General features: G+C 43.1%; 1 protein-coding gene across 6 annotated transcripts in view; it reads left to right on the forward strand.

Annotated features, from left to right (window-relative positions):
* SFMBT2 (Scm like with four mbt domains 2) overlaps positions 1 to 24,785 on the forward strand; it is a 211,252-nt gene that overhangs the window by 119,221 nt on the left and 67,246 nt on the right. For all 6 annotated transcript variants that reach the window (XM_059892640.1, XM_059892639.1, XM_005214128.5 and 3 more), the window contains 2 exons: positions 1,662 to 1,759; positions 24,594 to 24,686. In XM_059892640.1, coding sequence (XP_059748623.1) covers positions 1,662 to 1,759; positions 24,594 to 24,686 — 191 coding nt within the window. The remainder of the gene's footprint in view (positions 1 to 1,661; positions 1,760 to 24,593; positions 24,687 to 24,785) is intronic.

A 24,785-nucleotide genomic window follows, 5' to 3' on the forward strand; every position in this document is an offset into this window, starting at 1 on the left:
ACCCACTCCGGTATTCTTGGCTGGAGAATCCCCATGGACAGAGGAGCCTGGTGGGCTACAGTCCACGGGGTCACAAAGGGATGGACAGGACTGAGCGACTGAGCACGTTTGGCACATCTGACCCCTCTGCAGCTGCTGCGCTTGGTGTCCTCTGGGCTGTGCTTCAGAAACCTGAACTGCCTTCCTCTTTCCTGAGGTTCTGATGCAGTGCCCTGAGCACCAGTGCATCCCAGGGAATCCCCCTCACCCTCCCGGGACACTTCATAAGGCTCCGTGAATTGGTCCCTCTTCCTTTTTTGTGGGACCTTGTGATAAGTAATTTCTCCCTCTGGCCCCCCGCCTTCTCACCTGTGGAGGCTGGAGGGACCATTCTCTGCAAAGGTGTTTATTGGGAGAGTGGCTAACTATATTCCCCTGAATGTGTCTACCAAAAAGAATCTCATTCTATTTTTGCTCTGATACTGAAATACCAAATTGGGGGAAAGAATTCTGCAGAGGTGTAAGAGCATAAATAAGAGGCTAGGAAGGATTATAGACAGTTTACATAAATAGAGTCTGTCCTGTCATTAAGTATCCTTTATGGGACTTGACATAGCTGACAAGACTGACGGTAGGCAGGGCATTGATAACCTGGCCCCTCTGGTAGCACCGCATGCCCACCATAATTGTGATAGTCTGCAAAGACCGAATAAACTGCTAAAACACAGGCGATTCAAGCTCAAGGTGAGTTCAGACGCTATGAGCATCAAAATATATGGCTGCCTGCTAAAAAGCAGACATGCAAGAAATTAAAAATACAGCCCCAAAGGCTTAATGTTGCCTTTTAACTGTGCTCAAATTGATATTCATATCCTAGCTATCTGTCTGAAGTAGCCTGAGTTGATATAGCGAAGGTATAAACATATCTCCTTCAAGTGAGTGCTTCCGCAAATCCTGTTTTGATAAGGTCTTAAATCTGTTGAGATCAGATCATAAAATTCCCCTGCAGTTTCAGCAACTGGTAAAAACAGAGCTCACCAATTTTGTTCTTCTAATTTTGTATTCAGACAGTGTAACCTCCCTTCGTAAATCCCTTCTCCCCACCGTGGGCAGAAACATGGGCACCATGTGATGTGTTAGCAACATTTCAAGTACAGATATTAAACTTGGTTGGTAAATTTTAATCTACCTTTTCATAATTTCCTGGCTTATGTGGACTATTTTTAGCATATGAGAGCTTAGAGATTTAGTGAGTAATAGGCTGTACTAACCGAAAACGCCAGACAAGAGTCTTTTCTTATTTAGAAACTTACCAGATAATAAGTTCTTCATCATTGGATATGACTTCCCCGGTGATGTGTGGAATTTGGGGCTGAGAATGGATGAAGGTGTGATGAACGTGACGTATTCCATCAAATTACATACAGAATGCATGCAGGTAGTCCCTGAAGAAGAGCCCTGTTAAGTCGATTCTTTATTTCGGATCGCAGAATCCCAAGTTGCTATTTAACTCAAGGAAATCTCTTTAGCAGGTGGCTTTTTATGGCGGGCAGGGTGTGAATGCTTACGGCCGCTGAGCCTGCCAAGTTATTATGAAACCCTGAGAAGATAAAATTGAGCAAAGAACCACCCGGTAGAACGTTTCAGCCCTTAAACTCTTATGTGATTTGCTGTTGATACAGAAATCTATCCTTTGAAGACGGACTCAGAGTGGAAACGTGCTCTGGAGAAATCTCTTATTGATGCTGCTAAGTTTCCTCTTCCAATGGAAGTGTTTAAGGTAAGATGTTGATTCCTTGCAATTTATCTACTCTTTTCAAGAATAAACCCTGTTTTAAGGAGTTGCCTGCCTCCCAGTACTTCCGCTATTTAAAAAGCTACCTTCTTGACTGGTGTTCATTTTAACTGTTTAAAACGCTGTCTGTTCCATTTCGCTCGGTTTTGTAATCTTCCCAAATACCCACGTTCCAAGATAATGCCTAGAACCTTTTTATTAAATAATTAATAAGTATATTATGAGATAATCCGAATCTGACTAAATTTTTTTTTTCAAGATTTACAGGTTTTTTTTTTCTGTCATATAAGATTATAGAAATCTCATTTTCACCTTCTTACTCCTTACCAAAGAAACCAAAGAAAATAGAGCAATCTAATTTTGTTATTTGTTTGATAAAAAAATGTTGTTTCCCATGATGGCTCAGACAACTCCTGGCTCTGGGTAACCAGATCCCTGACTTTGGTGTTAACCATGTCCTTGCCTGTCCGTGTCCTGTTACTACCTACCTATGTTTTCCTTAACGTTACACGACTTACTCTTGACCATGTACATGAGGAGCAAGACCAGCCCTGATTGTTGGAGGAGACGGCATTTTCTTGTTCTCTGGAGTGGAGATAGCCGGACATGGCCTGGGTGCTAAACAGTCCTCACCTTCCACTGAGTTTTCAGGGAAGTTAGGTAGGCACAGTCCTGAGCTAACCTTGGGGAGCTAGTTGGATCATCAGCCAGACTGCATCCTGAACTGCAGGTGCTGGACATCCCTTAGTGACACAGATTGCAGTCCGCGGCTTACAGTCTCTGCTTGTCCACCTCCGGTTCTCAGAACACACCCAGCACCGCATTTCTGTGCAATGACTCGAACCTTCCCATCTGCTCTGGGCAGCGGGGCCTCAAGTTGGCCCTGGGACCTTCTGCAGAGCGTGGTCAGGACGAGTCAGGTGTCATTAACAATCTGGAGCTGGCTTACTCTGCCGTTTTGTCCTCAGGTTACGAAGATGATAAAATACAGCCCAGGCTCTCGTACTGGCAGCCTGCCCTGCCCTCATCCTGAGGGACTGAAAGAGTTGTGATTCTGTCTCTGTACGTCTCTGATAGATTGGGTCTAGAATTCTAGGTCGGCTGTCCCTTTTGTCGAGAATCCGGAGTTACTCATTCTTCCTTTCCTCCTCTGGCACCGTATATTCTCTTTTTCTCCACTCTTCTGAAATTTCACGACGGTTGACCTTTATAGGTGTCTGTGTCCATCCAGAGTGCAGGGTACGTTGGGTGACCGCCACTCACGCCTTTTAATTTTGGAGGTGTTTCTTCTCAAGTCCTGTCTTCGGTCTCTCTTATTTTCTTCACCTGTGACTATGTGGATGTGGGGCTCTCAGCCTGGCACTGTAACTTTTTTCCCTTCATTTCAGTTTTTCGTCTTCGGCTCCGTCTGCTCTGCTGTCAGATGTTTTCTCCACTCACGTGTGCTGTTGTGTTTCCACGAGCACTTGTTTGGCATTTTTTTCTGTGACTGCTCCTGTTTATGGCCTCCTGTTCTTTCAGCCTGGAATCATGAGTGTTTCTTGTTGGAATTATTGACTTTGTCAAGTTTTTTTTTCTCCCGGAATAGTTTGCTTTCTCCACGTTGCTTCTGGTTTCTGCCATTCTCGCTCGAGGCTGTCCTTGGGTGTCTGAGAACCCTTCACCGTGCCCTGGAGTAAGAGGGAGATGTGCATGCTGAGGGCGGGCTGGGCCGTGTAGCAGGACCTCCTTTGTACGGGAGCCTCTTCTTTGTATGATGATTTTTTCTCTTTAGCTGATTTCCGAGGAGGAGAATTTCAACTTCCCACCAGGGGTTCAGGTCCAGCTGCCTGCGTTCTAGAAGCTGAGTAGCAGAAAGAGGGCTCGGGGTTTCCACCTTGAGTTTGTATGTACCTGCACCCACAGACTAGGGGCCACCTGCTTCATCCTCTTCACAGGAGACTTGGGGACCCCTGGTCTGTAGAGTTGGGGAGGGAAGGATGCCTGGGGTCTGACTGCCTCTCAGAAATCCCCCCACGCTTCTTGCTTTATCACCTTCCATTCACCCGCAGTTTGAGACATACCTGCTGTTACTGGTTTCTGAGCCTTCTGAAGGTTCTGCCCTGTTCATAGGACTGGGTCTCAGCTCTCCTGCAGGAGGCTTATTTGGCTCTGTTGAGCAAGTTTAGTTATTCCTTGTTCATGTGTGTTTTAGCTTCTCTTGTTTTTTTTTTTTTTTCTTTTGGCTGCACCGAGCAGCATGTGGGATCTTCGTTCCCCGATCAGGGATTGAACCCACTTCCCCTGCAATGGAGTCTTAGCCACATTCTGTCTTACTGGCCTGCCAGGGAGGTCCTTAGCTTCGGTTCTTTAGTTGCTGATTGAGTGGCTTTGTGTCTTTAAAAGACTTTACTATAATTTTGGTTAGCATCTAGGAAGAGGTGAAATTAATGTGGGTTTTTAATCTGCCATCTTTATCCGGGACTTCCCTTTTTTTAAAGTCTTGTAGCTTGGACTGTAGGGTAAAGTTCTCATGTCATTCATTCAGTGAAACATAACTCCTGGCCTATACTTTAAGTGGGAAAAGAATTTTAAATTCTTTTCCCACTTAAAGTATTACAGAATATTGAGCAGAGTTCCCTGTGCTGTACAGTCGCTGCTTTAAAGAGTAGATACTGAATATTTTCTGTTTTTCACAGGGCCTAAGGGTGTATGGAGTGGCAAGTCATATTCAGTAAATATTTCTCAAATATGGAATGAATTCTTGAACAGACAAATTCATTTTACTCGTTGATTTGAAATATTTTGAGTTAGTAATATATGAATAGTCACAGAGTCATTGGATATGCAGATTTATTGTTTAGAATTATGAACACCAAGACTCAAAATATATAAACATTAATAATTCTTATATATTTTTAGGAGATTCCCAGGTGGTGCTAGTGGTAAAGAACCTGCCTGTCAATGTAGGAGATGTGAAAGACATGGGTTCTAACCCTGGGTCGGGAAGATCCCCTGGAGGAGGGTGTGGCAACCCACTCCTGTATTCTTGCCTGGGAAATCCCATGACTAGAGGAGCCTGGCGGGCTGCAGTCCTTGGGGTTGTAAAGAGTCAGACATGACTGAAGCAACACAGCACACATGTATATTTTTAACTAATAATTAACTTGTTAGCTGTTTATTAAGTAGCTACTCTGCATAGTGCTCTTGACCCAGTTCCAAGGTTTCATAACTGTTTATATTTTTCTCAAAAACACCAGTTACCTCCTTCTCTCACTTTAATGTTTTCTATTAGAAACCATGTTATTTTCATGGAGTACCTGAGAATTGTCCTCATCCTCAGTATTTTGTTTATAATTAACAGTTGCTTTTTAAAAATTATTCTATTTTGGAGTATAGTTGAATAACCATGATGTATTAGTCTCAGGTGTACAGCAAAATGATTCAGTTACACATATACATGTGTCTATTCTTTTTAAAATTCTTTTCCCACTTAAAGTATTACAGAATATTGAGCAGAGTTCCCTGTGCTGTACAGTCGCTGCTTTAAAGAGTAGATACTGAATGTTTTCTGTTTTTCACAGGGCCTAAGGGTGTATGGAGTGGGCACTTAATAAATAAAAATTGGCTGAATTGAAAATTCTGTGTTCTTAAGCTTATGAAACCCTTTCATAAATGTTACCTTTTATTTCAGTTTGGTGGAAAAGAAAGGGGAAATTTTCTGAACCAGACTTTGTATGCAGTGAATGTTTGTACGGTTAATTTTGAAATCCTGAGAACGACCACCGTGTTAGTTTCCAAAGACCGTTGTAATAACGTGCCACAAGCTGTGTAGCTGAAAACAACGGACATGCACTTTGTCACGGTCGTGGAGACTGCAGTGAATACCCAGGTGTCGGCAGTGTGCCCCCCAGAAGGCTTTGAGGGAGAAGGGTCCCTGGAGTCTGTCCTCACTTCTGGGGGCTGCCCACGGTCCTTGCTGTTGCTTGGATGTGACTGCAGCCGAAGCCCAGTCTCTGCCTCCTTCTGCATGTGGCCTTCTCCCTGCGTGTCTGTCCAGATTTCCCCTGTGGGGTCACTGACCGTTCAGTGTGGGCCCATGCTGATGCCTCGTGACCTCCGCTTCACTTGAGAGCAGCAGCAGGGACCCTTTTTCTGAACCAGGTCAGATTCGCAGGTTCTTGGTGGATGTGCCTTTTTTTTTTTAAAGAGATGCGGTTCCACCCAGGACAACCATATTTCATGTATGTACAGTAATCTCAGAAACCACAGAGTAGTATTTTCTACTGAGTAATTCCACATGCATGGAGGTAAATTATTCAGATATGTTACATGGGGGCATGGGATGAGATTCAAACTCTCTTAGCAGTTGAATTAAAACAAGAGACAATTTATTGCCCTTGATTTGAGAGAGGACATTAAATGATTTTCGGATGCCATATTTTACTGAGAATTCTAACTTCCCTATTTGAAAAGTGCAGATAAATTTCAAAACGTATCTTCAGAAGAAACATAAATAGTTAATGAAATGAGTGCTAAAAATGGGGAAGGGATTAAAAAATATTTTTTGTTATTGGAAAATAGTGAACTTTTGTTCTTGAAAACCAGTCTCATCATTTAGAGACCCAATAGATTTGATAAAGACTAATCCCAAAAACAATACTAATTTATTTGAGAGAAAATATTACATATATATTCCTGTGCTACAAATCAGCAAGGCCTCTCACTGGCTTTTTTTTTTTTTTTTTAAACATTTTATGTTACCTTTGTAAGCCATCATATATTTACGATACATCCCACTGTCAGATAAAGTGAAATGCCCCAGTTTCAATGAAAACTTTTTACTTTTGTCTTCACAAGGGACTACCAGGGTAGGTTTCTCTTAAGAGTTTTTTTGTCATGAAAAATGAAGGACAGGGCTAAATCAGTTTTTGGCCAGTGATTTCTTACCTGCTTCAGTTCTAATTCAGGAAGTATGTATTAAAATATAAAGAGTGGATTTGAGGGAATTTAGTTAAGTTTTAAAAATAGGACCGAGGGAGACTAGACCGTAAGAATCTAATGATAATCAATGTAGTGTTTCATATATGAGACACTCATAAGCCTTTTATAATTACTGCTGCTTTTCATTTTCTGCAGTTCTTATAAATAAATCGTAATCTGCCATGGTGACCCCTCTTGTTTGCAAATGTTAAATTACAGAGGTTTCACGGACAACTCCCATGTACATCAAAAAGACCTGCAAATGAGAAACAGCAGTTCCCAATTTGCCAGGTGATTGAAATACAGGCCTTTTTTCCTTAGAGGAATACAGATGCTCAGCCCAGGAACAGCAGGGACTTTCAGAGCACCTCATTCGTGACCACACCTTGTAATTGCAAGGGAAGAACGTTCTTTGAAATGTCACTAAGGTCCATTCTTCATTTTTACCTCTTAAAGAAGCGAAATTGTTTGAATACTTTTTTCCATTCGTTAACAGCAACAAAAAAAGCTTAAATCCTCAATGTGAAATGCGGAAGAAGCTATTTAGAGACATGCGGGAGAGTCAAGGGAGCTCTAAGTGAAGAACTGAGGTGGGGGCCGGAAACCCCAGCATGCTTCCCAGGTCAGAGGCCTTGGATCTGCCCCCTACCCCCTCCTCGGTTTGGTAGTTCACCAGGACTCAAGGTTGCTGTAATCACGGCTGTAGTTTATTACAGTGAGGGATCCAGCAGGCAAGGGGCTTCCCTGGTGGCCTGGTGATAAAGAATCTGCCTGCCAACCCTGGAGACGTGGGTTCCGTCCCTGATCCACGAAGATCACACATGCCAGGAGTAACTAAGCCCGTGTACCACGACTATTGAGCCTGTGCTCTAGAGCCCAGGAGCTGCAACTGCTGAAGCCAGTGAACCCTATCTAGAGCCTGTGCTCTGCAGCAAGAGAAACCACTGCCATGAGAAGCCCATGCACCTCAGCTAGAGAGCAGCCCCGAGCTCCCACAGCTAGAGAGCCCACGTAACAACAAAGACCCAGCACAGCCAAAAACAAGTAAAATTAGGGAAGAAAAAAAAGCTTCCTTAAAAAGAATAAAAGACAGCTGGCAAAATCAGCAAAGACAATGAATGCAGTGAATGCTGGAAACCCCCCCACACACGCTTCTTTACCTAGAGTCCTCTTCCAGAGAAAGTGCACAGGATGGTCTTAATTCCTCCCGCAGCACGTTGGCCCAACATGTCCTGGGGGTGCTCGGGAGAGACTCAGGGTGTCGGGGCAGTCGTGGGGGGCAGGCAGTTGTAGGTGCCCTTTGCCCAGCAGGCACCCATCTTCCGGCCGCCTGGAGGGAAACTAGGGGTGTTGCTATACACTGTATGGTTGGTACAAACTGTGGGTGCAGTGGGCCACTCTTATATTTAGGGAAGACTTCACGTCCTTGTTGGGTCCTGTTAACCTGCCTCCTGACCCTGGAGGCAGGCCTTTCTCAGGCCTGCTTCCTGTGCCTGTTCTTGTCTGCACGCCTCCATTCCGCTCGTCTAGGAGCCTCTTGGCTCTGCTGGAAGAATCCAGAATCCTGAGTCCACTCACCCTTCACTGTGTCCGCCACCAGCACCCTAGTCCAAGCCACCATCCCCCCTGGACTCTTGCATCCGTCTCAGAATTTGTTTCTGGGCTTGTTCACTCATGGCCCCTCTGCAGTCTGTTCTGAGAGCAGCCAGACGGATTGTTTTGAAACAGGATTCAGATCATGTCACTCCTCGGCTGTGTGGTTCCTGATCAGACTCACGTGTGATGCTGGGATCCCCATGTGCTCTCTGAGCACCTCTGCTGCTCACAGGCCTCATCAACTCTGCTCTGCCACCAGCCTCTGCCATCTGTCCAGGGCACAGAGATGCCCGTTCACAGGCCTTTGCGGTGATTCTCTACTTGGAGCATGATTTCCCCTTCTCACCCCCCTCACTGTCTTCAAGTCTCTGCTTAAAGTCAGAAAAAGCATCCTCACGCCATCTCCCCAGCCTTGCAGCCTGCTTGGCTTTTATCCCCTGATGCCGTGTGCATCAGGTTGCTTTCTCTGGGTCTGCTCCATTTCTTCTTTCTGGAATGTACGCTCCATGAGAGCAGATTGCTTCTATTTTCATGAGCTGGCACCTTGAACACTTCAGCCATAGGAAGCACTCAGTATGTCTTCTTGAGTAGGCTAGTGAAGACATAAGTACAAATCTCTACTTGGATAAAAGTTCCCATCCATCGTGGCTGCCTTGACCAGCTTCCCATCAATACATGTGGCCGTGGTGGAGGTTAAAGGGGTTCAAGGTCGTGAGAGCTGAGGCTTTGACTTTGTCAGGACTCACAGCAGGTAAAAGGTGTGCCTGGTGGAGTGCTTGGATAAGACTCCCAGTCTCCTGGTGACCCCCTCACAGCTCAGCCTCTGTCGTCTCTGACTTGGGTAGCGGTTGAACGGATCCAAAGTTATGTATCTGTAACTGACAACGTGTTATAGATGTTAAGTGCCCTTGACATCTGTAAATAAGGGGCTTCTACTAAGGACAAAGTGGTAAGTTAAGCCTAGTTTGGTTTCATCTTAGGTGATGCCTGTCTCACTTTTCATTCCTCCGTGTTTTCCCATAAGTTCATGTTTGATAAACAGAGAAGGGACCACTGAGAAAAGGCTAATTGAGAAAAAAAGATACTCTGTGTGGCCATTGTGATTTTTTTTTTTCCCCACAGACACATAAAGACAGACATTCCGTGCACGTATTTCTTCACCGCTCAGAGTGTACAGGCTGTGCTCGTAACACATGGAACAATCCACATCTGGTATTTCTTTAGCTCTTTCCAACTTTGAATTATGTACCTGTTGGTGTGTTTGTCAACTTAACCCTTAGTTAAGACGAGAAACCCTCGTCTGTTTTCTCATCTGAGACCAAGGTCACAGGCCAGAGAGAGAAGGTCAAGAGTAGCCAAGAGAGCTTTTCCTTTCTCATTCTGTCTGGTGTGGCCGAAGGGGTAAGAGACAGTGTGAACTGCTGTTACCACAGGTTGTCAGGTTACGGTTTCTATGGCGACCGACTTCTTCCCTTCTTGGGCAGCTAGATACAGCAACACCATAAGACTTGTAGCTGAATTTGGCCTTCAGGTGAGACCCTTGGATTCTTCCTGAATTTGCTCGAGGCCCCCTCTGTAGGGCCCGAACTTAATTTCTTGAGCATGACAGTCCCTGTTCCAGCCAGCAGCATGTCTGATACCAAATAATGAAGCAGTACTTTGGCCACCTGATGTGAAGAGCCAACTCGTTGGAAAAGACCCTGATGCTGGGAAAGATTGAGGGCAAAAAAAGAAGGGGGCGGCAGAGGATGAGATGGTTAGATAGCATCACTGACTCAATGGACATGAATTTGAGCAAAGTCTGAGAGACAGTGAAGGAAAGAGGAGCAGTTCATGGGTCACAAAGAGTCAGATGTGACTTAGCGACTGAACAAAATGTGTGACGCGTGGTGACTCTTTCTTTCTCGTCAACTAAAACCCAATGGTTCTTTGAAAGAGAGCCTGTCTTAGACAGCAGATCATGTTCTCACTGGCCTGGGGGCTGGAGCCCTGTGATCCTGCTGGTGTTGCTGACTTGACCTCAGAGTTTCTGCTCAGTGGTGGGCCCCGGGCTGCCCTAACATGGACTCCGGTCCTGCACACCCAGGCTTGGGAGCTCAGTCTCTGCAATTCCCCCACTTTCTTGCTCTTGCTCATCTCTTTAAAGACTCAGGCAGGACAGCCTCTCTGGGATGGTGAATCACATCAGTTTATGTAATGCTCGTCCTTTGCCACTTAGAGAAACCAGAGGAGGGGCTTGTGTGTGTTATTCTTCACATGTTCTGGGTTCTTGAACTGTAGCCCTTACCTCACAGAACTCAGAAAGCACAGTGGGGACAACCTGTTTTTACGTGTGTTGGAAAAAATCTTGTGAGACCTGCTAAAGAGGGCAGCTTGGTCCAACAGGAAAGGTAATGGTGAAAATCTCAAAGCCCAGTTGTGTCGAGAGTTCAGAACAAACATCACATAAACACATATATAACGAGTCAAAAAAAAAAACGGTAAGGATGAAGGTATCTGCAGGGAGGGAATAGAGACACAGAGAGTGGACATGTGGACGCAGTTGGGGAAGGAGAGGGTGGGGCGAGTTGGGAGAGTGGCATTGACATATGTACACTGCCATGTGCAAGACAGCTCACTAGTGGGAAGCTGCTGTCTAGCACAGGGAACTCAGCTCGTCGTTCTGTGATGATCCAGCGGGTGGAACGGGAGGTTCAAGAGGGAGGGTTAGGGCTGACTCACTTCATTGTACAGCAGAAACCAACACAGCGTTTTAAAGAAACTATCAGTTCAGTTCAGTCACTCAGTCGTGTCCGACTCTTTGTGACCCCATGAACCGCAGCATGCCGGGCCTAGCTGTCCATCACCAACTCCCAGAGCCTACTCAAACTCATGTCCATCCAGTCGGTGATGCCATCCAACCATCTCATCGTCTGTCGTCCCCTTCTCCTGCTTGCAGTCTTTCCCAGCATTAGGGTCTTTTCACCTGAGTCAGCTCTTCGCATCAGGTGGCCAAAGTACGGGAGTTTCCGCTTCAGCATCAGTCCTTCCAATGAATATTGAGAACTGATTTCCTTTAGGATGGACTGGTTGGATCTCCTTGCAGTTCAAAGGACTCTCAAGAGTCTTCTCCAACACCACAGTTCGAAAGCATCAATTCTTTGGCACTCAGCTTCTTTATAGTCAACCCTCACATCCATGTGACTACTGGAAAACCATAGCCTTGACTAGATGGACCTTTGCGGGCAAAGTAAAGAAACTATAATTAAAAAAAAAATAGTGAAGTCTGGATTGTGGGCCCCTGTGCTGTTGCCTGTAGGCTGCTAGGTAGTGTCTTGATTTTAATTCTAAACACTTGAGAATTTAGAAACACAGTCCATCTTGGCTATCTTTGCTGTGATTTGCCTGCTCAGGGAACTAGGATCCCACTTGCCACACTTCGTTGTTGGTTAGTTGCTCAGTCGTCTCCAAGTCTCGTGGCCCCGTGGACTGTAGCCCGCCAGGCTCCTCTGTTCATGCAATTCTCCAGGCAAGAATATTGGAGTGGGTTGCTGTTCCCTGCAGGGGATCTTCTTTACTCAGGGATCCAACCCATATCTCCTGCATGACAGGCGGATTCTTTATTACTGAACCTCTATGGAAGCCCGTAATCACTGTTTACCTATGTGTTTGTTTTCCTGTTTTTGTTTTGTTTTGTTTTCTTACAGTGGTGCTGTAAGTAAGGTTGAATTTCTAGCCACTTACAGTGCTTTTGTGGTGTTCTAAGTATTTATCAGTGAAAGGCATTCTCCTTGCCCCTGTTGTTTTAAAACAACCAGGGTATCAGTTTGGGAACTTAACTTTGGAAATAGTCCTGCTACAATCACCTGTTACAAATCTTTGTGGTTGGGGTTGAAGTATGTAGTACTAGGTTTTCTCATGACTGCTTTTTGACTTGATTGAATGCAGGACTAGCTGATAAAAATTGGTATTTACAGCTGTAAGTAAAAAATGGAAATACTTATTAGTGTTCAGCTTATGGATTTTTTATTTTTTTAATAAAGACTTCGTTGGGTGAGTTTAATTAAGTGCAAATTGAAATATAATAATGCTATTGATTTAATTAATGCTGGCATCTTAATGTCCATTTTTAGATGAAACTAATGTAAAGAGGGTAATTATCTAATGACCATTGAGAACTAGGTCTTTGGTAAGACAAAAGAGGAACAGTATGATAAATTGCATTGGATTTTTTTTTTTTAGCATAACAGAACATGCTGATGTGAATGAAGGAATTAAGGCCTAGGGCATTGTGTATTGATAATATATATGTGTAAGGCTAATTAAAACCCTCCTTTGACTTTTCTGAAGCCTAGTCTTAGAAATTATGCAAATTAAATGAAGCCTTTGAAAAGATGCTTATGCAATGTTTGAGGTCCCTGAAGACCAAAAAAAAAAAAAACTGGCATGTTGCAACTGAAAAAATTATACTGGGAAATGTTCTTTTTTTAATTAATTAATTTAATTGGAGGCTAATTACTTTACAATATTGTAGTGGTTTTTGCCATACACTGACTTGAATCAGCCATGGATGTACATGTGCTCCCCATCCTGAACCCCCCTCCCTCCCCATCCCCTCCCACTGCACCGGCTTTGAGTGTCCTGTTTCATGCATCGATTTGGACTGGTGATGTATTTCACATATGGTAATATACATGTTTCAATGCTGTTCTCTGAAATAATCACACCCTCACCTTCTCCCACAGAGTCCAAAAGTCTATTGTTTACATCTGTGTTTCTTTTGCTGTCTTGCATACAGGGTTATTGTTACCGTCTTTCTAAATCCCATATATATGCATTAATATACTGTATTGGTGTTTTTCTTTCTGACTTACCTCACTCTGTATAGTAGGCTCCAGTTTCACCCACCTCATTAGAACTGATTCAAATGAGTTCTTTTTAATAGCTGAGTAATATTCCATGGTGTATGTGTACCACAACGTCCTTATCCATTTGTCTGCCAGTGGACATCTAGGTTGCTTCAATGTCCTAACTATTGTAAATCGTGCTGCAATGAACACTGGGGTGCACGTGTCTCTTTTAATTCTGGTTTCCTGGTGTGTATGCCCAGCGGTGGGATTTCTGGGTCATATAGCAGTGTTTTTGTGTATGATGTGCTAAAAGATTTTGATACTTATGTGCAAGGGGACTGAATTGCATATTGTTTTTTGTCCATTTTTTATATCCTCATGAGCAAAACTAGAACCAGAGGATTAAAGATTGAGGCTCAAATAGCCACCGCTGAAGGAAGTTCCTGGAGTATTTAATCATGGAACCGGGGCTGTAAAAGTTTGGTTTCTGGACAGAGAGTGAGGCACTGCTTTTCTTACATGAAAATCTTCACCGAGTACATTTTAATTGTGTCTTGTTAATTAGTTTAAACTCCCTCTCCCCCATGCTACAGTCTTCCTATTTTTGTATCATGTGGGGTGTATTTATCTAATGAAGCAGGGTTGGCAAGAAGCTTTGGCTGTTTGGAGAACCTGTGATACACGTGTGCTAAATTGTAAGCGCTGCCAGCTCCTCAAGTAAATGGAGAGCAATCAGTAGGTTAAGATCAAGGAGGCATTGGGGAGATGAGGTGACCCTAAAATGTTCTTTCCTTTTCCCTGTCTTCTGCCTCTCAGTTCGTACTGTTCACCTCCTTCTGTGGGCTAATACTCTGGCACTTGTCTGTGTTATAGAGAACCTCAGTATTCACCCTGAAGCTTTGCTGCTCCGCCAGTGACCAATATTCAGGCAGCTCTGTGCAGTGTGTGCTCAGTCGTGTCTGACTTTTTGTAGCCCATGAGGCTCCTCTGTCCAAGGGATTCCCCAGGCAAGAGTACTGGAGTGGGTTGCCAGTTCTTCCTCCAGGGGATCTTCCCGACACAGGGATTGAAGCCGCATCTCTTACGTCTCCTGCATTGGCAGGTGGATTCTTGATCACTGCACCACCTGGGAAGCCCGCTCTGGGCAGCAGTGTTTCTTAAATGGTGATATTTGATTCTTTCAGGTCATGCTTTTTTCCCCAGGCATAAGGGTCCCTTTAAAGATAAAGATGCCCTTTAAAGGCATCTCGGGGACCAGCATGTACCTGGGGGTGCTCTGAGGTTGTCTGATGTCCTCTGCCTCACAGGCGAATTAAAGGAAGACGTTGGGCAGAATGCCAAATATATTGCATTTTGTGCACACTTTTTTTCCAGGCTTCTTTATCATATCTCATTCACATCTCATTCATTTTCTAACTAAATTCCAAGATTCTCAGTGTTGGGAACCACATGTTTTTTACTTCATTCTGTACCCAGGTTAGCACTTAATACAGAGCACTGAAAATGCCACCAGCAGGTTGGGACTCCTGTGGACCTGGCAGCTGGGCACGTTTCCTGGATGAACTCCATTTATCAGATGAACCCATCTGGGTTAGCACTGATATCATTACGACAGATAGGATTCGATGACTGATAACTTGTAGAGCATTGTAAGCATTTGCTGTATGCATTTCTTCAATCTCCATGCCTTAAAGAACATGAAAGCAATTAGTAAAAAATACTGGTTCGTTGTTGATGAAGACCGATTGTATACAACCATTGGGAGGTAATTCTAGTGTCAGAATTTTATCTTGACAGTTTTTTCTTGAGCCATCAACAAGTGCTGTGAATTGACAGCAGTAATTGGAGGTTTGCAGAAAGTGGTCAGTATTAATAGCTATCACTTTTTAACCTGGCAATATCTGTCTTTGAAATAGCATCTTAGGAACATATAGGTTGTAAATAAGGGTTTTATTTATTGTTATTTTTTGGCTTGCTTAACTATTAGCAGTTGAAAAATGAAAAGAGCCATTTTGGTCTTTGCTTCTCAGTCTGTTCCATGGCTAATCACAGACGACTAGGTAATCTGATGGCTAGGTCATGTTCTTAGCATCAGACCATGTAGATTTGAATCCTGGCTTCCCAGGTGGCTCTAGAAGTAAAGAACCCGCCTGCCAGTGCAGGCGAAATAGGAGATGCAGGTTCGATCCCTGAGTCTGGAAGAGCCTCTGCAGAAGGAAATGGCATCCCACTCCAGTATTCATGCATGGAGAATCCCATGGACAGAGGAGCCTGGCGGACTATAGACCATGGCATTGCAGAGTTAGCAGGCACACATGCATTCTCTTGTCAGCTGTGTGTCCTTGTTTAGGTAACTTAACCTCTATATGTCTTAGTTTCCTGTCTGTAAAATGGATCCCACCCCATAGTCTGCTGTGAGGGGAAATAATAATACAAGGAAGGTGCTCAGAAGTATTTACAATATGTTCATTGCTGTTACTGTTTCTCCCTGCTTGAATATTTTAATCCAAACCAAGCTAGTGTCAGTGCAGAGTCTCTGACTCTTCGGTTCAGTTGTTGCTCAGTCGTGTCCGACTCTTTGCGACCCCATGGCCTGCAGCATGCCAGGCTTCCCTGTCCATCACCAACTCCTAGAGCTTGCTCAAACTCTTGTGCAGCCAGTCAATGATGCCATCCCACCATCTCATCCTCTGTCGTCCCCTTCTCCTCCTGCCCTCAGTCTTTCTCAGCATCAGGGTCTTTTCCAATGTGTCAGTTCTTCTCATCAGGTGGCCAAAGTATTGGGGTTTCGGCTTCAACATCAGTCCTGCCAATGAATATTCAGGACTGATTTCCTGAGAGAGTGAAAGCTCTGTGGGTTTAGGAAAAATAAAGCTGATGAGGTTTGCGTGGGTTATGGAAGTTGATGTGTATAATAATCTCTTTTACATTGTCATTCGACTGAAAATAAGATTCCCTGAAGAGCGATTGTTAAGGTAGGCTGGTAAGACAGCCCTTCAGTAAAATGAATGGTGTTTTACTTCTAATCAATATAAAACTACTTGAGGGCAAAAATAAAATGTGTAGGCATTAATGAAAATGGGAATGACATTGCCAGCCTGTCTTAAAAGAAAGGGGATTTTCCATAAGCAGTTTAACCGGACTCTGGTTCGTTTGAATAAACAGTATTGCGTGAATGTGACAGGCACATCTGTAAATGTCCTGAGGATTTACTACTTGCTCCTCATTTCAGGAACAGCGTCATTCTTGATCCAGTAATTGAGAGGTGTGAAGGATTCTTCCGAGCTTTGCAGAGGCCAGGATGTATCTTTCAACCCTCAGTGAATTTCCCATTATCTCTCAGCAGATCATCAGTTTTCTGAATCATTTCCAGGGTCAGCAACACTTCCCTCAGTCTCTCCTTAGAATCAAAAATGATTAGCTGGTGTCTGTAAATGAACGCGTGTTCTCTGACTATTAATAGCCCAAGTAAATGGGCTCGAACTAAATTTGTTTTCCAATGAGAATATCTTTGCCTTTTCTCATATATTCATATGTATGTACATTTATTTGCACACACACTGAGCTCAGAAGGTCTGTATATTGGCTTATTTGGAAATGCACTGGCATTGAATTTTTTTTATCATAAAAATCTCTGTATTTATTAGGAGTGCTGAATGACTACTTTTGCTTTTTGGATCAGACCTAAAAACCTCAATGCAGCATTTTAAGACCCAGCCTCTCTAACTGAATTTACTGTCCCACTTTCCCAGAATCATTTCATTGTCATCCGAAGTCTCATGATTTTTATATTCAAAATTAAGTTTCACGCTTTTAAATCCCTGGACTGCCAGTGTCTTGGTGGTTATGCTTTTTGATGCTACAAGTGAAAACAGTATTTGTTCTGAATTTTTCTTCTAAGCCTGCGTCTACCATCGTTGTTCTCTGTGTGTCTCTTCCTTCCGCCTTTTACAAGTGCAGTTTTCACTGTGTGTATTCTGTGCATCATCCGGTGGCCTGGTCTGTGGTGAAAGCGAAGTGAAAGTGCTAGTCGTTCAGTCACGTCTGACTCTTTCCGACCCCATGGACTGTAGATCGCCAGGCTCAGGCTCCTCTGTCCATGGAATTCTCCAGACAAGAAAACTGGAGTGGGTAGCCATTCCCTTCTCCAGGGGATCTTCCCTATGCAGGGACTGAATCCAGGTCTCCTGCATTGCAGGCAGATTCTTTACCACTGAGCCTCCAGGGAAGCTCACTGGGTGGTGCCCCAGTGGTTTTTAGTGGATGCTGATCAAATGAATGGATGATGGCAGAACACAGAATTGGAATGGATATCAAGAAATCATGTAGTTTTGATGTTTCTCTGACTGAATTCCTTTGCAGTGTTGGAAGAGGGTGTTCGCTATACCAGTGCATTCTCTTGGCAAAATTCCATTAGCCTTTGCCCTGCTTCATTCTGTACTCCAAGGCCAAATTTGCCTGTTACTCCAGGTATCTCTTGACTTCCTACTTTTGCATTCCAGTCCCCTATAATGAAAACAACATCTTTTTTGGGTGTTAGGTCATAGCAAACACCCTCTTCCAACAATGCAAGAGAAGACTCTACACATGGACATCACCAGATGGTCTATACTGAAATCAGATTGATTATATTCTTTGCAGCCAAAGATGGAGAAGCTCTACAAAGTCAGCAAAAACAAGACCGGGAGCTGACTGTGGCTCAGATCATGAGCTCCTTACTGCCAAATTCAGACTTAAATTGAACAAAGTAGGGAAAACCACTAGACCGTTCAGGTATGACCTAAATCAAATACCTTATGATTATACAGTAGAAGTGACAAACAGATTCAAGGGATTATATCAGATAAGAGTTCCTGAAGAACTATGGATGGAAGTTCATGACACTGTACAGGAGGCGGTGATCAAGACCATCCCCAAGAAAAAGAAATACAAAAAGGCAAAATGGTTGTCTGAGAAGGCCTTACTAATAGCTGTGGAAAGAAGAGAAGTAAAAAGCAAAGGACAAAAGGAAAGATATACCCACTGAATGCAGAGTTCCAAAGAATAGGAAGGCAAGATAAGAAAGCCTTTCTCACTGATCAGTGCAAAGAAACAGAGGAAACCAATAGAATGGGAAAGACTAGAGATCTCTTCAAGAAAATTGGAGATAACAAGGAAACATTTCATGCAAAGATGGGCACAATAAAGGGCAAAAATGGTATGGACGTAACAGAGGCAGAAGATATTAAGAAGTGGCAAGAATACTAAGAAGAAGTGGCAAGAATACATAGAAGAACTATACAGAAAAGAACTTCATGACCCAGATAATCACGATGGTGTGATCACTCACCTAGAGCCAGACATCCTGGCATACAAAGTCAAGTGGGCCTTAGGAAGCATCACTACAAACAAAGCTAGTGGAGGTGATGGAATTCCAGTTGAGAAATTTCAAATCCTAAAACATGATGCTGTGAAAATGCTGGAAAAGGTCAGTTTTCATTCCAGTCCCAAAGAAAGGCAATGCCAAAGAATGCTCAAACTACCGCACAATTGCACTCATCTCACACGCGAGCAAGTAATGTTCAAAATTCTCCAAGTCAGGCTTCAACATACCGTGAACTTCCAGATGTTCAAGCTGGATTTAGAAAAGGCAGAGGAACCTTAGATCAAATTGCCAACATCCACTGGATCATCAAAAAAGCAAGAGAGTTCCAGAAGAACATCTGTTTTATTGACTATGCCAAAGCCTTTGACTGTGTGGATCACAACAAACTGTGGAAAATTCTGAAAGAGATGGGAATACCAGACCACTTGACCTGCCTCCTGAGAAATCTGTAGGCAAGTCAAGAAGCAACAGTTAGAAATGGACATGGAATAATAGACTGATACCAAATACGGAAAGGAGTATGTCAAGGCTATATACTGTCACCCTGCTTATTTAACTTAAATGCAGAGTACGTCATGAGAAATGCTGGGATAGATGAAGCACAAGCTGGAGTCAAGACTGCTCGGAGAAATATCAGTAACCTCAGATATGCAGACGACACCACCTTTACGGCAGAAAGCAAAGAAGAACTAAAGAGTCTCTTGATGAAAGTGAAAGAGGAGAGTGAAAAAGTTGGCTTAAAGCTCAACATTCAAAAAACTAAGATCATGGCATCTGGTGCCATCACTTCATGGCAAATAGATGGGGAAACAGTGACAGACTTTATTTTCTTGGGTTCCAAAATCACTGCAGATGGTGACTGCAGCCATGAAATTAAAAGACGCTTACTCCTTGGAAGAAAAGTTATGACCAACCTAGACAGCATATTAAAAAGCAGAGACATTAGTTTGCCAACAAAGGTCCGTCTGGTCAAAGCTATGGTTTTTCCAGGAGTCAGGTATGGATGTGAGAGTTGGACTATAAAGAAAGCTGAGAGTCGAAGAATTGATGCTTTTGAACTGTGGTGTAGCCTCTGCTCGCTGTAACTAAAGAAAAGCCCACAAGCAACAAAGATCTAGCACAGCCAAAAATAAATAAGTAACTAAAATTTTAAAAAGTAATTTGAAATTTGTAAGATTTCATTAAAAAAAAAAAAAAAATGACCTAAAGAAAGTGAAAGTTAGATCTGAGCAGAAAAGGATATATTTTAAAATTTCCAAGTTCCTTTTTGAAATTTGGAGCTCATGTTTATTAATAAGGGATAGTCAATAGTTCATTTCAGTTCAGTCGCTCAGTTGTGTCTGACTCTTTGCAACTCCGTTGACTGCAGCACGCCAGGCCTCCCTGTCCATCACTAACTCCCGGAGTTAACTCAAACTCTTGTCCATTGAGTAGGTGATGCCATCCAACAATCTCATCCTCTGTTGTCCCCTTCTCCTCCCGCCTTTGGTCTTTCCCAGTATCAGGGTCTTTTCCAGTGAGTCAGTTCTTCCCATCAGGTGGCCAAAGTATTGGAGTTTCAGCTTCAGCATCAGTCCTTCCAATGAATATTCAGGACTGATTTTCTTTAGGATGGACTGGTTGGATCTCCTTGCAATCCAAGGGATTCTCAAGAGTCTTCTCCAACACCACAGTTCAAAAGCATCAATTTTTTGCCTCTCAGCTTTCTTTATAGTCCAACTCTCACATCCATACATGACTCCTGGAAAAACTATAGCTTTGACTAGAAGGACCTTTGTTGGCAAGGTAATGTCTCTGCTTTTTAATATGCTGTCTAGGTTGGTCTTAACTTCTTCCAAGGAGTAAGCGTCTTTTAATTTCATGGCTTTAATTTCAGTCACCATCTGCAGTGATTTTGGAGCCCAAGAAAATAAAGTTTCTTATTGTTTCCACTGTTTCCCCATCTGTTTGCCATGAAGTGAAGGTACTGGAAGCCATGATCTTAGTTTTCTAAATGTTGAGTTTTAAGTCAACTTTTTCACTCACCTCTTCAGTTTCATCAAGAGGCTCTTTAGTTCTTCTTTACTTTCTGCCATAAGGGTGGTGTCATCTGCCTATCTGAGGTTATTAATATATCTCCCAGCAGTCTTGACTCCAGCTTGTGCTTCATCCATCCCAGCGTTTCTCATGATGTACTCTGCATATAAGTTAAATAAGCAGGGTGACAATATACAGCCTCTCCATACTCCTTTCCCTATTTGGAACCAGTCTCTTGTTCCATGTCCAGTTCTAACTCCTGATTTCTCAGAAGGCAGCTTCGGTGATCTGGTATTGCCATCTCTTTCAGAATTTTCCACAGTTTATTGTGATCCAATCAATCAAAGTCTTTGGCATAGTCAATAAAGCAGAAATAAATGTTCTTGTACAACTCCCTTGCTTTTTCGATGATCCAGTGGATGTTGGCAATTTGATCTAAGGTTCCTCAGCCTTTATAAATCCAGCTTGAACATCTGGAAGTTCACGGTTCATGTATTGTTGAAGCCTGACTTGGAGAATTTTGAACATTACTTGCTCACGTGTGAGATGAGTGCAATTGTGCGGTAGTTTGAGCATTCTTTGGCATTGCCTTTCTTTGGGATTGGAATGAAAACTGACCTTTTCCAGTTCTGTGGCCACTGCTGAGTTTTCCAAATTGGCTGGCATATTGAGTGCAGCACTTTAACAGCATCATCTTTTAGGTTTTGAAATAGCTCAAGTGGAATTCCTTCACCTCCACTAGCTTTGTTCATAGTGATGCTTCCTAAAGCACAGTTGACTTCACATTCAAGGATGTCTGGCTCTAGGTGAGTGATCACACCATTGTGATTATCTGGGTCATGAAGATCTTTTTGTATAATTCTTTCCACCTCTTCTTAATCTCATCTGCATCTGTTAGGTTCAAACCATTTCTGTCCTTTATTGTGCCCATCTTTGCATGAAATGTTCCCTTGGTATCTCTCATTTTCTTGAAGAGATCTCTAGTCCTTCCCGTTCTATTGTTTTCTTCTGTTTCTCTGCACTGATTATAAGGAAGGCTTTCTTATCTCTCCTTGCTATTCTTGGAACTCGATTCAAATGGGTTGATCTTTCCTTTTCCTCTGTGCTTTTTGCTTCTCTTCACAGCTATTTGTAAGGCCTCCTGAGACAGCCATTTTTTGCTTTTTCAAATTTTTTTTTCTTGGGGATGGTTTCGATCCCTTTCTCCTGTACAGTGTCCTGAGCATCCGTCCATAGTTCTTCACGCACTCTATCAGATCTAATCCCTTGAATCTATTTCTCACTTCCACTGCATAATTGTAATAAATTTTATTTAGGTCATGCCTGAAAGGTCTAGTGGTTTTCTTTATTTTCTTCAATTTAAGTCTGAATTTGGCAGTAAGGAACTCATGATCTGAGCCACAGTCAGCTCCCGGTCTTGTTTTTGCTGACTTTGTAGAGCTTCTCCATCTTTGGCTGCAAAGAATATAATCAACCTGATTTTGATACTGACCATCTGGTGATGTCCATGTGTAGACTTCTCTCTTGTATTGTTGGAAGCGGGTGTTTGCTGTGACTGATAGACATGGATATTTGAGACCAGAATATAAATGACCTGCTTATGGTTGCAAATAATCCCTCAAAATATTCAGTTTCTTTCTTTTTTTTTTTTTGCAGTATTTTAAAGAAGAAAGCTCAAGAGTTTTCACATAGGTTGGAACAAAACCAGATAGGTTTGCACGAGTAAGAAATTTGTGTGCTTGCAACTGAATCCTAGTAGAAAAAATTGAAGTGTAGGAAATCTCAGTTGTGATTCACAAAGGAAAACTTGTTTCTCAACCTTTGTTCACTAAACTTTATTTTAAAATATTTTATTGTCATCAAGACAAGGTGTTGCTAACAGTATTTTAATTCTTTAAAAATGTTCATGTCATTAATATTTTATTTTCATCCCACATGTGACTACATATGGTTTTGCTGTGGTGATATTTCTTAAGTATGAACAGAGGGGAAGATGTTCAGAGGTTTACAGAGGCGCGCAGGGACTCTAGAAAGATGAGAGGGTGGTATGTACACAGAGTGATCCCCTTTTAACCTAGATGCACAGTTTAATTCAGGAGGCCCTGAAGTCATTAACAATAAGGATTTATTATAGAGTCCACAGCCTTGGAGAGAGAAGGTTGTCTGTGGACCACATTTCTGTCCAAGACTTAATGCTTTATTTCTAAGGAGCAGCAGGTCCCTCTAGACACCTATGAGTAAAACAGGGCAGCAGGTCATTGGGGTTGTTCCGATGCCAAGTAATGTCCGACTCTTTGCGATCTCATGGGCTGAAGCATGCCAGCCTTCCCTGTTCTCAATCTGTCCCAGAGTTTGCTTAAACTTGTGTCCACTGAGTCCGTAATGCTATCTAACTATCTCATCCTCTGCTACCCCCTTCTCCTCCTGTCCTCAGTCTTTCCCAGCATCAGGGTCTTTTCCAAAGAGTCAGGTCTTCATATCAAGTGGCCAAACTATTGGAGCAGGTAAGGGACAGTTATTAGTGTAGGGTTCCTGTGCATTAAAGGGTTTCCACCCCAGCATTGGGAGTTGTGATTGAGCAACCTTCTGGTGGGGCTTGGAGCCGAGACAGGGATGGATGTGAAATTGGCTGAAGACTTCAGGTCACTGGTCAAGGTCACACGGAGAGTCTGGGACAAATTAGACATTTGGGATTAAAATATACACACTACTGTATATAAACTAGATAGATAACAAGGACCTACTATATAGCACCAGGAACAATATTCAATTTCTTGTAATAATCTGTAATGGAAAAGAATCTGAAAAAGAATTCACATATATTTGTACGTGTAACTGAATCACTTTGCTGTACACCTGAGACTAACACAGCATTGTAAATCAACTATACTTCAATAAAGATTTTTAAAAATCCACTTTACATTGGCAGATCAAAGGAAGTCATAGATCCCCGGCTGCGTTTGTACTTCTCACACCCAACTGATGTATTTAGAAATAGCAGGATTTACTTGCAGCTCTTATTTCCTCAGGGACACGCCTCAAAGACATTTATTTATCCACTGCTGTTTATAAAGACCGTGAGTTACGAGGTGACCTCCATCTCGGCAAGATAAATCCTGGTGGCCTGAGTCCCACCAGCCTCATCTGTTGCTGGGTAGCTGAAGCAGTTACTGAAAATGTGTTTTCTTGAGAAGACAGGAAGCCTCTGCTCACACACACAAGGCTTTGGTGAATTGTCTATAAAACTGCCAGGCACCTATTAAATGGGGGATGTAGCTCATCTTTATAGAGCAGGAGGCAGGTTCTGATTGGGTGCTGGGCTGTTTCGGGATGTGTTGTCTCCACATGTCCAAGGACCAGTATCAGTACCCATCACTGTTACCCTGAATGCAGAGAAGACAAGCTGTATCCCCCCACCTGATCCTCCCCAAAGCCTGCGAAGTAACTCCAGTAGCAAGAGGCCACCTTTTCCGAGGCTGCCCCCGCTGTGTTTTAGATGACGGGTTGCTTCCATTACTGTGCTGCACGTCTGTCCATGATAGGAAAATCAAAGCCATGTGGTGTTTTGTTTTTTTTGCTTTTTTTTTTAATTGTGTAGTACAAATTTCAGCATGGCCACCAAGGCTTGTTTCTCTCTTGGAAAAACAATTAAGCCTGAAGAAAATAATTAAATACACAATGAAGTGAAGCAAAAGTCTCTCACTCACATCCGACTGTTTGCAACCGCATGGACTGTAGCCCTCCAGGCTCCTCTGTCCATGGAGTTCTCCAGGCAAGAATACTGGAGTGGGTTGCCACTCCCTTTTCCAGGGGATCTTCCCAACTCCGGGATCAAACGCAGGTCTCACACATTGCAGGCGGATTCTTTACCGTCTGAGCCACCAGGGAAGCCCTAAACACATGGTATCTTGCCATAATTAGAGGCTGGAGAGCGTTAATTATTTCAGTCTGTTGTAGGTCGCCCACTAAAACATTCAAAGGAAGCATCCGGACAGTTAGAGTTAATTTACAATACAAGGTCTTTTTAACAGTTTCAGTCTTTTCCTTGCAGGACCATGCAGATTTGAGAAGCCATTTCTTCACAGTTGGGATGAAGCTAGAGACCGTAAACATGAGTCACATTTGCCCTGCATCCGTGACCAAGGTGAGCATCCATCCCCTGCTCCTGACCTCCACCTCTGGAGTGGATCGCATAGTAAGTCTTTCTATTCCAAGCCAACCCGAGGGAATAGGCTCGATGCCA

Source organism: Bos taurus, chromosome 13, assembly GCF_002263795.3.
Source record: "Bos taurus isolate L1 Dominette 01449 registration number 42190680 breed Hereford chromosome 13, ARS-UCD2.0, whole genome shotgun sequence".
Classification (NCBI taxonomy): Eukaryota; Metazoa; Chordata; class Mammalia; order Artiodactyla; family Bovidae; genus Bos; species Bos taurus.